At 42.1% G+C, this 12938-nt stretch overlaps 1 protein-coding gene across 7 annotated transcripts in view; it reads right to left on the bottom strand.

Moving 5' to 3' along the window:
* The window catches only part of PRKG2 (protein kinase cGMP-dependent 2), a 52642-nt gene that overhangs the window by 442 nt on the left and 39262 nt on the right, over positions 1–12938 (bottom strand). For 4 of the 7 annotated variants that reach the window (XM_005498527.4, XM_021289512.2, XM_065061700.1 and 1 more), the window contains 8 exons: positions 11956–12106; positions 10621–10757; positions 10368–10457; positions 10056–10197; positions 7978–8141; positions 2646–2768; positions 1629–1691; positions 702–768 (listed from right to left, as the gene is read on the bottom strand). In XM_005498527.4, the coding sequence (XP_005498584.1) occupies positions 702–768; positions 1629–1691; positions 2646–2768; positions 7978–8141; positions 10056–10197; positions 10368–10457; positions 10621–10757; positions 11956–12106 (937 nt within the window). Of the gene's footprint in view, positions 1–701; positions 769–1628; positions 1692–2645; positions 2769–7977; positions 8142–10055; positions 10198–10367; positions 10458–10620; positions 10758–11955; positions 12107–12938 lie in introns of those variants that run through there. The other 3 variants (XM_065061701.1, XM_065061702.1, XM_021289516.2) reach the window with 2 other exon arrangements.

Below are 12938 nucleotides of genomic sequence, written 5' to 3'. Positions count from 1 at the left end.
TTTAAATATAAACCTCCGGTAACTATATTGTACAACAAAACAACGGCATTAGCTTCATTATACAAAACCACTCCCCAAATAGTACCAAATTCTGGATCTTACCCAATGCCCTATAAACTCAGTAAGAAAACCGGGCCATGCTGTGTACAATTTTGATTCAAATTTGTTTAAGACCAAATCTGCGCTCATGAGTAGCTAGCCAAAGCAGGTCTCAGCGTTATTATTTGTTTCAAACTGTGTTCAAAATGAGTTTCAAGTTCTTTACCCTCACTATTTTTTTCATTTTAGGGTAAAGAGAAATGGGTCATTTAAAACAGGAAGCTTATTCAAGGATATTATGTTACTCAATAGTAACAGAATACAGGAATTTGTACTCCACACAGAAATATGAACGGTGCATCCTAATAATGTGCTCATTACTGGGGAAAAGATGTTTTTCATGTTAGTTTCTGTCCAAATACCATTTATTCTAGTAATGGTAAAAATGTAATGCAAAATACGCATGCAGAATATTTCCATTCTTTAACTGAATTTATGTATTGCTTGCCATCTCTCATTTGTTTGATTTTTACTAGAAATGGTGAGCTATAATACCTCAAATGCATCTTCAGGAAATTTTGCTCTCGCTGTCAGTTGTTTCTTTGTGGCCAAGCACCTTTATATTAGTAAAGCATTATGATATTGAAAGCCAAAACCAGTACCTCTCTTTTTAAAGGCGATGTTAATTTCTTCACTTTCAGACCATCCCAGTTAAAACCACTCAACCACCTGGTTATAAAAAAATGCAAGACAGACAGGGAGAGAGAGAGATCAAGAGAGAAGGACATACTATTTTCTGTCATTATATTATTAACAGCTGAAAGACATGCAAACAAGGGCTATAAGGCATTTTTTCATGACAATTTCTGTTCATGTGACAATGCGGTTGTTAAAAGGAGGAAACTTGGGCACTGTCATTGCCATACAAGGGAGCAGGAGAAGTTCGAGAACCACCAGATACATTGCAACTCCTCTGTGCAGAAGTTCCAAAGTAACAGGCAGGTGAATGCATACATAGGCATAAACACAGCCACTTAGGTGTTCCCTTGGAATTCCACCCTCTTTTAACACAGGAGACAGGAGAAGAGGGAGACAAGCAGAAAAGCCAAAGTATTTATTTTCCCAAGCACAAACTGCAGGCCTTAGTAACAACTTGGATAAAAAGAAAAAGCAGGAAATTTCTAATCCACAGAGCACTTTCTTCATTAGAAGAAAGAGGACAAAACCCTATTATGTCTCTGGAGCTCCTGACTACCATTCTTCAACAGCAACTGTTTGGTTTTAGATCAAGGAGCTGGGAGCTCTGAAAGGGCAGATGCTGAACAGGCATCGACTTATCTGAAAACTGAATAAAACTCTTACTTGAGCAATCTGCAACAAAACCAGTAAACAATAAGATGTTTCTAGCTCATCACGCTGAGGATTTATTTTTCTATTGTTGTTTGCTGTAGTTGCAAATATACTCAATAGCAACAGACATCACACAATGTGCCTGGAGCTTTATGGGTTTACGAGACTGGGTTCTACAACATTAAAACCATTTTCACATTAAAAATCAAATTTCCTTCTTGGAAGTCTATTTCACTTACCTGTGTTTCTTGATGTCATTAATTCCATTCCTCAGATTGCCTAATCTTTCTGTAGGGTTTTGCCTTAAAAGAAAGAGAAAAATAATAAGGATATGAATTTTTAAAATATTCTTTTTTTTTTTTTTTTTTTAAAGAGCATTTATATGTCCTAACTGTTCGCATTTAACAGTTGCAAAGGGACAGAGCTTGCATACAATATGTGGTCTCATAAGGAGACATAATGAGGTATTGCTCACTGCTCCTCTTTCGAGGACGGAGAAACCTTTCAGGAAGCCAAGGAAGTGTCACTCAGCTGTGAGAGGCAGCAGGGGGAAACCAACCATTTGATTTCAGTTGAACGTCTTTTTTCTTCTTGGCCAGCAGGTCTGGCCATGAGTTGCAAAACGAGACAGACCAAAATTTGCAGATACAAAGACCCTTTCAAACCTGCTACAGAAACACAGCATATACCATTCCTAGTGCCATGGATGAAATCCCACTAAAGCTGGGAGGTCGAAGTCTGCAGTGTCACCAGCCACAGGTTCTGCACGCTGCTATGCACTAATGCTTCCGAGTCATGCTGTCCCTTTTGAAAAATCACCTTTTTGCACACTTTCAGGTGGGTTTAAATCAGTCTTTAAGTGCACTATGCTTTCCATAGGAGCTATACACCTAAGTAATTTCGGAACCATAAGTAATTTTTGGAAGCATTTTTTTAATAATATTGTGCTCAGTAATAAAATTAAATTCTTTACCTCTTTCCTCCGCCCATACTTATTAAGTTTTCCCTAAGATCTGTTTCAGGAAAAATTCACAGCTACAGAGAAGACCCAGAGACTGCATTTGTGGATGATATTTCTGCAGACTAAGACGTGTGACACGCACTCAGAGGCACGCATGCGTACTGAATATAGTCAGAATAGACCATGCTAGGCATAATAACTTTACATGAAGTTGTCAGAAATCCAGCACTCTAATTGGGATCTTAAATAGCTCAAACTATCTACGCCAAGGCTCTGCAAAAACTGCCCCTCCTACCTGCAGAGTCTGCGGATCAAATCCTCAGGTCGCCTTGTGATTGTTTTAGGAAAATCAAGCTTTTCAATGCCTTTGAGAATCAAATTATATGTCATCATTTGATCAGCCCCAGAGAATGGTGGACTAGAAAAAGAAAGCAATGCTGTCAAATGGAATGGCCAGCAAGAGCAGAGTCATCCCTTTCTCATCAAAGCAAACATTTGAGAATATGGGAAAAAGAGCCCACCTTCCTAGTTTTACAACCCTCACCCTTTCAGCCTGTTTAAGACATTACAAAGGTTTGAAGTTGAGAAACTACCTGTAACTATCAGGGAAAATGCATGATCATATTTGATCCTATAAGCCAGTTCTGCCTCTAGCCTAACTCAGAGGAGGTTCCATGTTTGTCCTGGTTTTGTTAAAAACAAGTTTCTTTTTCAGTGAATTTTGTCTGTCAGCTAAAGCCTTCATATTAACTGCATTTTCCTGGAGAACCAGACACATGTTTTGGTAAACCTAGCAATGGAATGCAAACTTATTGATAAGCACAGATGGACATCTCGCAAGAGGGGCGGCGAGAAGCAAGTGAGCAAGAAACTGACCAACTGTGTATAACATTCCATTCACATGAATACTTCATATAAAAAGTGGGAGATCACGAGGATCTCGTTGGCTTTTCCCCTTTTGCCTTTTTCCCTTCTGCTCATGGCCGACATTAGAAGAGGACTTTGCTATTCGTCCCTGCGAACTGAGGCCTAGTGAGAGACTGAATCCAGCTCCGATTGGCTGCAGAGTCTAATCCAGGACTTTGGTTGCCGGCTCTGCAGTTGCTGAGACTTTCAAGATTGGTTTTGTATATTTTGTATTATTTTCTCTATTCTTATTAGTAGCATTAGTAAAACATCTTTAATTTTTTCCAACTCTCTTCACTCTGTGCTTCTTTTCCTCCCAATCGCCTCTCCTTAGTGGAAAGGGGGGAGAGGGAGGGGGAAGTGTGGGAGGGGGAGAGGGGGTTAACAATACATCTGCCAGGGTTTTATTGTCACCCCACAATCTTAACCCTCGACAGATAATTGGCGCCCAACGTGGGGCAAGAGAAAGGGGTAAATTTGAAGATTTTTGGCTTTTCCACTGCTCTGACGTACCTTTCAGTTTTCTTGGCACGGTGCCAACTCATAGAGTTGTGATATGCATCCGTTTGCTTTGGATAATATTTAGTTGTATTAAGGCAAAGTGAATTACACTGATTTAAAGATGTTATGGCATAAGTTGTATCAGTTATTTTCTACACTGTGCTCACTGATTCCATATCTGTGTTGGGCTTTCTTTTTAAATCGAAGTATTCATTATATAACAACAAGGAACTGGACAATGGTCATGATGATACTGTGTGGTTTGTCACTGGTTTATTTCATTATACTGCAGCCGCTAATGAATTTCTACTCGCTTCTGCTTTACCTTGAAAAGCCTCCAGGAGAGATTAAAGAGCAGTACGGCTCTGTGTTTGCTAATTGGTCAAGCGAATCCTTAGAAAGGCTGACTAACAATACTTTCGTTTTTTCGCTAGGACAGTTCGCAAATGTTTTAGAGAATTTTGAATATCCTTGGAGTTTTGATAGAACTGTGATGGTGTTATCTGGTTTGCTGAATGTGTGTCAGTTTGTGCTTCTGTTAAGAGAAATGGCATTCAACAGGAGGTTTGCGTCTCTTTGTTGTCCTGAGATTTGCAGTGCGTCTTCGGAAGCTTTAGCAAAAAGCACTCCGAGCCGCTCGAGAAAGAGCAAAACAGCAAAAGCTGCCGCTGCAGCCACTGCATCCCCAACGGCGGCTTCGCAGGCTGAAGCTACAGCTCCTCCGCAGAGTTCCTCTGCCAAGGTCGCTGCAGATAACATTACTTCTCCAGCCTCAAAGGCTAACAAGGCAGCCCTCCCTTCTTCACACACTGGGCACTGTTGCTGCTGTAACCACTGTGACAGTCATTCAGACTCTGGAAATAAATCAAATGATGGTGAACCCATATCAGCATCAGTTGCTGGTTGTAAGAAAGTCACTAGAAAGACTACTCGTGCAGCAGATGATGGCACAGGGCCAACATCAACCCAAGGTGCATCATCAGGACAGGGAGGAGATGAAGTGACCACCACTCAGTCCTTTTCTCCAGGTGAGCTGAGAGATATGAGAAAAGACTTTAGTCGTCGTGAAGGCGAGAATATTTTAACCTGGCTGCTCCGATGCTGGGACAATGGGGCAGAAACAATTGAATTGGAAGGTGGTGAAGCCAGGCAGCTGGGATCTCTGTCAAGAGATTCCACCATTGATAGGGCAATTTCAAGAGAGTCTAATGCCACTACTCTCTGGACCCAACTCCTGGCAGCTATGAAAGTAAGATTTCCCTACAAGGAAGACTGTATATCCAAGTTGGGGAAATGGAATACTATGGAGAGAGGTATTCAGTTCCTGAGAGAATTAGCTGTGCGAGAGATCATCTATTTTGGATCAGACAACCAAGAGGGGACAGACCCAGATAGAATCAATTGTACACGATCTCTGTGGCGCAGATTTGTACAAAGTGCACCCCCTGCATATGCTAAGTCATTGGCAGGAATGGTCTGGTCAGCTGGAGGTCAACAAGAGATTAATGAAGTGATTGAGCAGCTCCGGAACTTTGAGGACAGCCTTGCTGGTTCTCTACGGGCTTGTGTCTCTGCTGTAGAGAAACTATGTGAAAAATCTGATGACCGGTTTGAAAAGATATTGCAAGAAATCAAAGAACTCAGAGAAGACACATATCATTCACGACCTGCACAAACCTATGTTTCAGCTATTAGGAAAAGGCGTTTCCAATCTCGAGAGAGAGGACAGAGGCAGCCCACAAAAAGAGGTTCACTGTGGTTCTTCCTACATGAGCAGGGAGAAAACATGAATAAGTGGCATGGAAGACCTACCTCAGAACTTCAAGAACGAGTACGTGAGATAAAAGGTAAAACTCCTAGGAAGGTGGCTGCTCCAGTTTACAAAAGGAGCAGAAGAGATTCTGATGCTCTTGAAGGAACCTCTAATTCACACCCAGAGACTGTGCAAAACAGAAATTAGAGGTGCCCTGCCTCCAACCAGGTGGAGGAAAGGGATAACAGAGTTTATTGGACTGTACAAATACTATGGCCTGGTACAACACACCCCCAGGAGTACAAAGCTTTAGTGGACACTGGTGCTCAATGCACAATAATTCCTTCTAATTATAAAGGAGACACAGACTTTCTTGGGCGTTGTAGGTTTTTGGAGAATGCATATTCCTGACTACAGCCAGATTGTGAGCCCTCTCTATCGAGTGACTCGTAAAAAGAACCAGTTTGAGTGGGGCCCTGAACAATGACAAGCTTTTGAACAAATTAAGCGTGAGATAACTCATGCGGTGGCCCTTGGACCAGTTCGGACTGGACTAGATGTTAAAAATGTGCTCTACACTGCAGCCGGAGATAATGGACTTACCTGGAGCCTCTGGCAGAAAGCACCAGGAGAAACCCGAGGTCGACCCTTAGGTTTTTGGAGTCGAGGATACAAAGGATCTGAGGCCAACTATACTCCAACTGAAAAAGAGATACTAGCAGCATATGAAGGAGTTCGAGCGGCTTCAGAAGTGATCGGTACTGAAGCACAGCTCCTCCTGGCACCTTGACTGCCGGTGCTGAGCTGGATGTTCAAAGGGACAGTTCCCTCTCCACATCATGCAACCGAAGTTACGTGGAGTAAATGGATTGCATTGATCACGCAACGAGCTCGAATTGGAAGTCCCAATCGCCCAGGGATCTTAGAAGTGATTACAGACTGGCCAGAAAGCAAAAACTTCGGGATGTCTCCAGATGAGGAAGTAAAACGTGCTGAAGAAGCACCACCATATAATACTCTTTCAGAGACTGATAAGCAGTATGCACTGTTCACAGATGGATCCTGTCGTCTTGTAGGAAAACATCGAAGGTGGAAAGCTGCTGTGTGGAGTCCCACACGACAAGTTACAGAAGCCACTGAAGGACAAGGTGAATCTAGTCAATTTGCAGAAGTGAAAGCCATCCAACTGGCTTTGGACATTGCTGAACGAGAGAAGTGGCCAATACTTTATCTCTACACTGACTCTTGGATGGTAGCAAATGCCTTGTGGGGGTGGCTACAGCAATGGAAGAAAAGCAACTGGCAGCGCAGAGGTAAACCCATTTGGGCTGCCACACTGTGGCAAGACATTGCTGCTCGGCTAGAGAGCCTGCCTGTGAAAGTTCGGCATGTAGATGCTCATGTGCCTAAAAGTTGAGCCACCGAGGAACATCTAAACAACCAACAAGCGGATCAAGCTGCTAAGATTAAAGTAGCTGAGGTGGACTTGGACTGGCAACATAAAGGTGAACTTTTCCTAGCCCGGTGGGCCCATGATGCTTCAGGGCATCAGGGTAGAGATGCAACATATAAATGGGCTCGCGATCGAGGGGTGGATTTAACTATGGACACTATTTCACAGGTTATTCATGAATGTGAAACTTGCACCGAAATCAAACAAGTGAAACGGTTAAAGCCTGTATGGTATTGGGGGCGATGGTTAAAGTATAAGTATGGAGAAGCTTGGCAGATTGATTATATTACACTTCCACAAACACGTCAAGGTAAGCGTTATGTACTTACAATGGTGGAAGCAACCACTGGATGGTTGGAAACATATGCCGTACCTCATGCTACAGCCCGAAATACTATCTTGGGCCTTGAAAAGCAAGTCCTTTGGCGACACGGTACGCCAGAAAGAATTGAATCAGACAACGGTACTCATTTCAAAAACAGTATTATAGACAATTGGGCCAAAGAACATGGTATTGAGTGGGTATATCATATTCCATATGGTGTTTCTGCCCGGTTTCGAACCGGGGACCTTTCGCGTGTGAGGCAATGTTGTATTGCTATTGAGCATTCACAAAGAGCTGTGCATGGAGGCAAAGAAAGAGTTCTGCTTACAGTTCACCCGCCCCCCTGTACCCTATCACTCACTAAAGTGGAGAAGAACAGCCTGAAATCAGCTGTTCCTCCCAGGAAACACCATCATCAGTCAAAAGAGCTCCACAACAGCTACTTAGAGCCCGTGTCTGGCCCTTTCCTTGGATGGATAAACTAGAATTGAGAGTATGGCCCACACTTTGACTGTGTTGTTTCTGAAATGATTGAAGACAAGTGTAAGAGGCAAAACCAAGTATAATTTTGCAAGTCATTCCTGCTTACTGATGGGAAAAACAAGTACCTGTTTATTTTTTAAAATAGCCTTTAAAACATTTCTAAAACCAAACAAACAAGGTAAGAACTTGGAGTGGGAAGCACTTACCTGCCAGTAAGGAGTTCATACACAAGAATCCCAAGGGACCAAAAATCCACGCTGAAGTCATGGCCTTTACTCAGAATGACTTCGGGGGCAACATACTCAGGAGTTCCACAAAATGTCCAAGTTTTCTGCCCTGATCCGATCTTCTTTGCAAATCCAAAATCAACCTGACCAAAATCAACATATACTGCACAATGCAGAGGCGTTTTGCACTGCAAAGCCTTAAGATCTTAATTGCTTTCTCATCTCATATATTCCGGTTTCAGTGAAAACAATTACACAGTGTTGTTGCAAAGGAGAAAAGAGTATTTCCACTGGATTACCGAATGCTGTAGAACAGACCCATTTATTCTTACAAGTAATTTCCCAAATTATTTTCTTTCTGGATAGAACAACCATGTTTTATCATAGAATGTCCTGAGCTGGAAGGGACCCACAAGGATTATCGAGTCCAACTCCTGTCCCTGCATATGACAACCCCACAGTTCACACCGTGTGTCTGAGAGCATTGTCCGGTCTCTTCTTGAACACTGTCAGGCTTGGGGCCGTGACACCTCCCTGGGGAGCCTGTTCCAGTGCTCCACCACCCTCTGGGTGAAGAACCTTTCCCTAATGTCCAACCTAAACCTCCCTTGGCACATCTTCCTGCCATTCCCTCGGGTTCTGTCATTGGTCACCAAAGAGTAGAGTTTGGCACCTGCCCTTCCTCCTCCCATTGTGAGGAAGCTGTAGCCGCCAGGAAGTCTCCCCTCAGTCTCCTCCAGGCTGAACAAACCAGGTGACTTCAGCCACTCCTCATACGGCTTCCTCTCCAAACCCTTCACCAACTTCTTATCCCTCTTCTGGACACTATCCAGTAGCTTAATATCTTTTTTATCCTGTGGCATCCAGAGCTGCACACAGTGCTCCAGGTGAGGCCACACCGATGCAGAGCAGAGCGGGACAATCACCTCGCTCGCACGGCTGGCAATGCTGTGCCCGATGCAGCCTGGGACATGTTGGCCGTCTTGGCTGACAGGACACAACTATTGGCTCATGTTCAACTTGCCATTGACCAGAACCCCCAGATCCTTCTCTGCGGAGCTGCTTTCCAGCATCTTGTCCCCCAGTCTGTATGTACAGCCAGGGTTGCCATGTCCCAGGTGCAAAATCCAGCACTTGCTCTTGTTGAACTTCATGTGGTTGGTGATTGTCCAGTCCTCCGATTTGTTCAGATCCCTCTGCAGGGCCTCTCTGCCATCAAGAGTGTCAACAGCTCCCCCCAATTTTGTGTCATCAGCAAACTCATTAAGCAATCCCTCAAGTCCTGAGACTAAGTAATTTATAAAGACGTTGAAGAGTGCTGGCCCTAAGATGGATCCCTGCGGAACCCCACTAGTGACTGGTCGCCAGCCCAACATAACCCCATTTACTAGAACCCTCTGAGCTCGGCCAGTCAGCCAATTGCTCACTCACTGCATTGTGTGTTTACCCAGCTGTACGCTGGACATCTTGTCCAAGAGGATACTGTGAGAGACAGTAACAAAGGCTTTACTGAAATACAAAAAGACCACGTTGACAGGCTTCCTTCAGTCAACTAGGTGGGTAATCTTGTCATAGAATGAAATTAGGTTGGTCAGGCAATACTTTCCCCTCAGGAATCTGTGCTGGCTGGGACCAATGACTGTGCTGTCGTTCAGATGTTTTTCAATAACTCCCAGAACAAAATTCTCCATGACTTTGCCAGGAACAGAAGTGAGGCTTTCCTTGAAGACACGAGATTTACAGCCCACGAAAAATGGTAGGTTGCTTATGTCCTCAGAGTGGATGTTTCAGGCTCTCTGAATGGTTTTCTCTTTGCACTTTTCACACTCACAGTCGGAAGCTGCAAATTCCCATTTTGTCTGTGGCTTGCAATGGCTTTGCAACGGCTTTGTCTCTCACTGGGCAACGAGTAATTTGCCCTCTTTTCTACTAAAGTGTAAGGGTTATTAAACTTCAGGATCCTAGTACTATAATTACATGCTGTCTATTTATATCTCCCTCCAAGGAAACAGGATACAGGCACAAAAGGATTCTATTAGAAAAGGATTACATCTTACCAGTTTTATATATCCTTCAGCATCCAAAATTAGATTTTCTGGCTTCAGGTCTCTGTAGATAATTCCTATGTGATGTAGATAGTCAAAAGCCTCTGTCACACACCCAACACAGAACTTGGTAGTGACTTCATCAAAGCTGCCTCTGGAACAAAAATAATTACTATCCTTGCAGACAACTGACTTCTAAAAATGCTTCGCTCATTAACCAGATAACGTATAACACCCAGAATATTAACAGCTTTTTTGCATTTCTTGCATATGGAGCTGATTGGCCATTTTAAAGGACAAAGGTTCCGTTTCGTTTGCTGTTACCTGTCTCTCAGTAAGCTCCACAATTCCCCTCCAAGGCAAGCCTCCAGCAGCATGTACACATACTTACTGTCCTTAAACGTGCGATATAGTCTGTGGAGACAAACAGCAGCAATTTAGTAAAAGTAAAAAAAACCTGCGAGACTCACAAATGTCTCTTCTCTGGAACTCATATATGCTCAACCTCATTCTTAATTAGGCTGTCCAGTCGGTCAACTGGGAGTCAACTTTCAAGGAAACCTTATGGTCAACTTACTTCACAATGAACGGAGAACATATCTGCTCAAGGATTTTCTTCTCAGAATAGATATGCTCTTGTTGTTTGGTGTCCACTACATGTTTCTTCTTTATACACTTCATAGCAAAAGCCACATTCTCATTTTTCACTTTAACCTGTGAATAAAAATGAAGAGTACATGTGAGGCAAAGAAAGGATATTTTATCAATCTGTTCTCAATAGGTACACTGATATCCATCTGTTTCAAGGCAGCACAGGACTGAAATTGATTGACTCTAACAAGGAACAAATTCCAGATTCTATGTTGAACTGTTCTGTATAGTTTTAAGTCAAGATTGTACTATATTTTACCATGAGTTTATACCATAACTGGTCCTAATTTCAATTTAAGATTTCAAAACATTAGCATAATACAAAAGAAGAAAAAGAAGAAGTAGATTATGAAGAATGTTTACAAATTACTTCACATTACACTGAAATATTATACAGTGTGCAATAAAAAGATAGAAGTAAAAACATTGTTTCCTGGAAACAAAGGAAGCAGCTATCGGTGTTCTACAGATGGCTGAGAATTCAATTTCAATTCAGATGATGCTGTAGACTTTCCAAGCTGACAGACAGCCCATGTGGCAGTTCGTTTTGTGAAGCATGCATCGGAATAAAACAATTGATGGTCTAACTACTGTGAAGGATTATTGACTTCATTAAAATCAAGCAGTCTCCTTTAATTTACCATTACCTTCAGCAGCCTGCACAAGAAGTGTTCACGTTTTCTTCAGATGTTTGAGACTCAGCCAGAGGAGAGTGGAATTTAAGACCATAGTCTAATCAGGCTCTTCGCATGCCAGCAACACAGCTGTTCATGCTACTGAATATGACTCAAAAGAGCCATTACAAATTGTTGGAAATTTTGAAGGCAACACAGCTCACAACCAGATCACACTAGTTATAGTTGCTGTGCATGATAGCGAAGCAATTCTAACACCACAGACCATGTGATGCCAGAGATTACTTCAGGTCCATGCAGAACCTCAGGAAAGGGCCTGCAGTTCTGAGAACATGATGCAGGTAGGCACATCTGTAAAGTCCACATGTACAAAACTGATTTATGTATGTCTAGTGACCAGGAAGACACTTTAACAGCAGGAGATAAAGGCACATAAGAATGGATTTGTTTCTTTGAGCATCAAGTCCTGAAAATATATTTTCCTATTCATTGCTTTATATAGAATTACCTCTGCCTGAGAGGCACAAGCATGCAGCATTAATATTAAAGTCCTTCATGCTTTTCAGCAGTTAAATCAATCATTTAAGACAGAGAACTACTTGAATATGTTTAAAACAAACTCTTACAAGCTCAACCCTTCCGAACCCACCAACACCCAGAGTTGTGACAACTTCTAAATTCTGGAATGGGGAAGGAGGGAACTGGGCTACTTTCTCCTTGAGTTCTATCATCTCCAAAGACACCTCTTTGGTTGGCTGTCCACAGAAGGATCTTCTTCTGCATTAAGAAAATTAACATAGGTTAGTGCTTTCCTTGCCAGCAACCTGTATCACAGTACTCTAATACTCCTACAAAAAATAAAAAGCCTTCTTATTTGCTAGCAAAATCTTATTTTTATTTTATGCAGAAGCACTTTCTTTCATGACATCCTATGGAAGTAAATTAGAAGTGAAATTCTACTGAAGTTCACCATGTACAGTCAATGGTATTTTTTAGCAAGAGCTGTTCCATAGGGAGGTTCCTAATCATGTAGTCAGCTGCAAAACTTTGGGCACTTCAAGTTGGAGAAGCAATTTCTGAAGTACTGTGTACCTGTTCCAGTAGAAGGACTGGACAGAAAAATGCAGCTGTATTTGTACATGCAAGAAAAACATAGTCTGCTAATATTCCAAGGGTGCTTAGGTTGAAAACAGAAGCAAATAAACTGTAGTATGGTCCACAGCTAAAAGCAAACTCCTAACGCTACACTGAAGTACTAAAAATACACTGTTTCTTTTACATCTGCTTATTTCTGTTTGAAATGGCAATTACTCTTTTGGATAGTAATACAATTTCATTAATCCAGTCAGGAGTTAAAGTTGACCGTTAGGGGTTTTACCAGCCAAAGAATTTACCATAAAAATACAAATAATTATTTAAGCATACTTTCATTTATTTTATGAGCTCGGTTTTCTTGAGATGGAGTGAATTCTTGGTTGCAAGTCAATATACTGAAATTCTATGTTATTTTTGTTTCAGAAAAGAAGATTTATAGGACTCTATAAGCATATCTGGACAGTTTTATTAGAGTGATTACTCTCACTTCTGGGGGACCATGATTTTACCTACG

The sequence above is a fragment of the Columba livia genome, chromosome 4 (genome assembly GCF_036013475.1).
Source record: "Columba livia isolate bColLiv1 breed racing homer chromosome 4, bColLiv1.pat.W.v2, whole genome shotgun sequence".
Classification (NCBI taxonomy): Eukaryota; Metazoa; Chordata; class Aves; order Columbiformes; family Columbidae; genus Columba; species Columba livia.
This window is presented reverse-complemented; position numbering and strand designations above follow the sequence as displayed.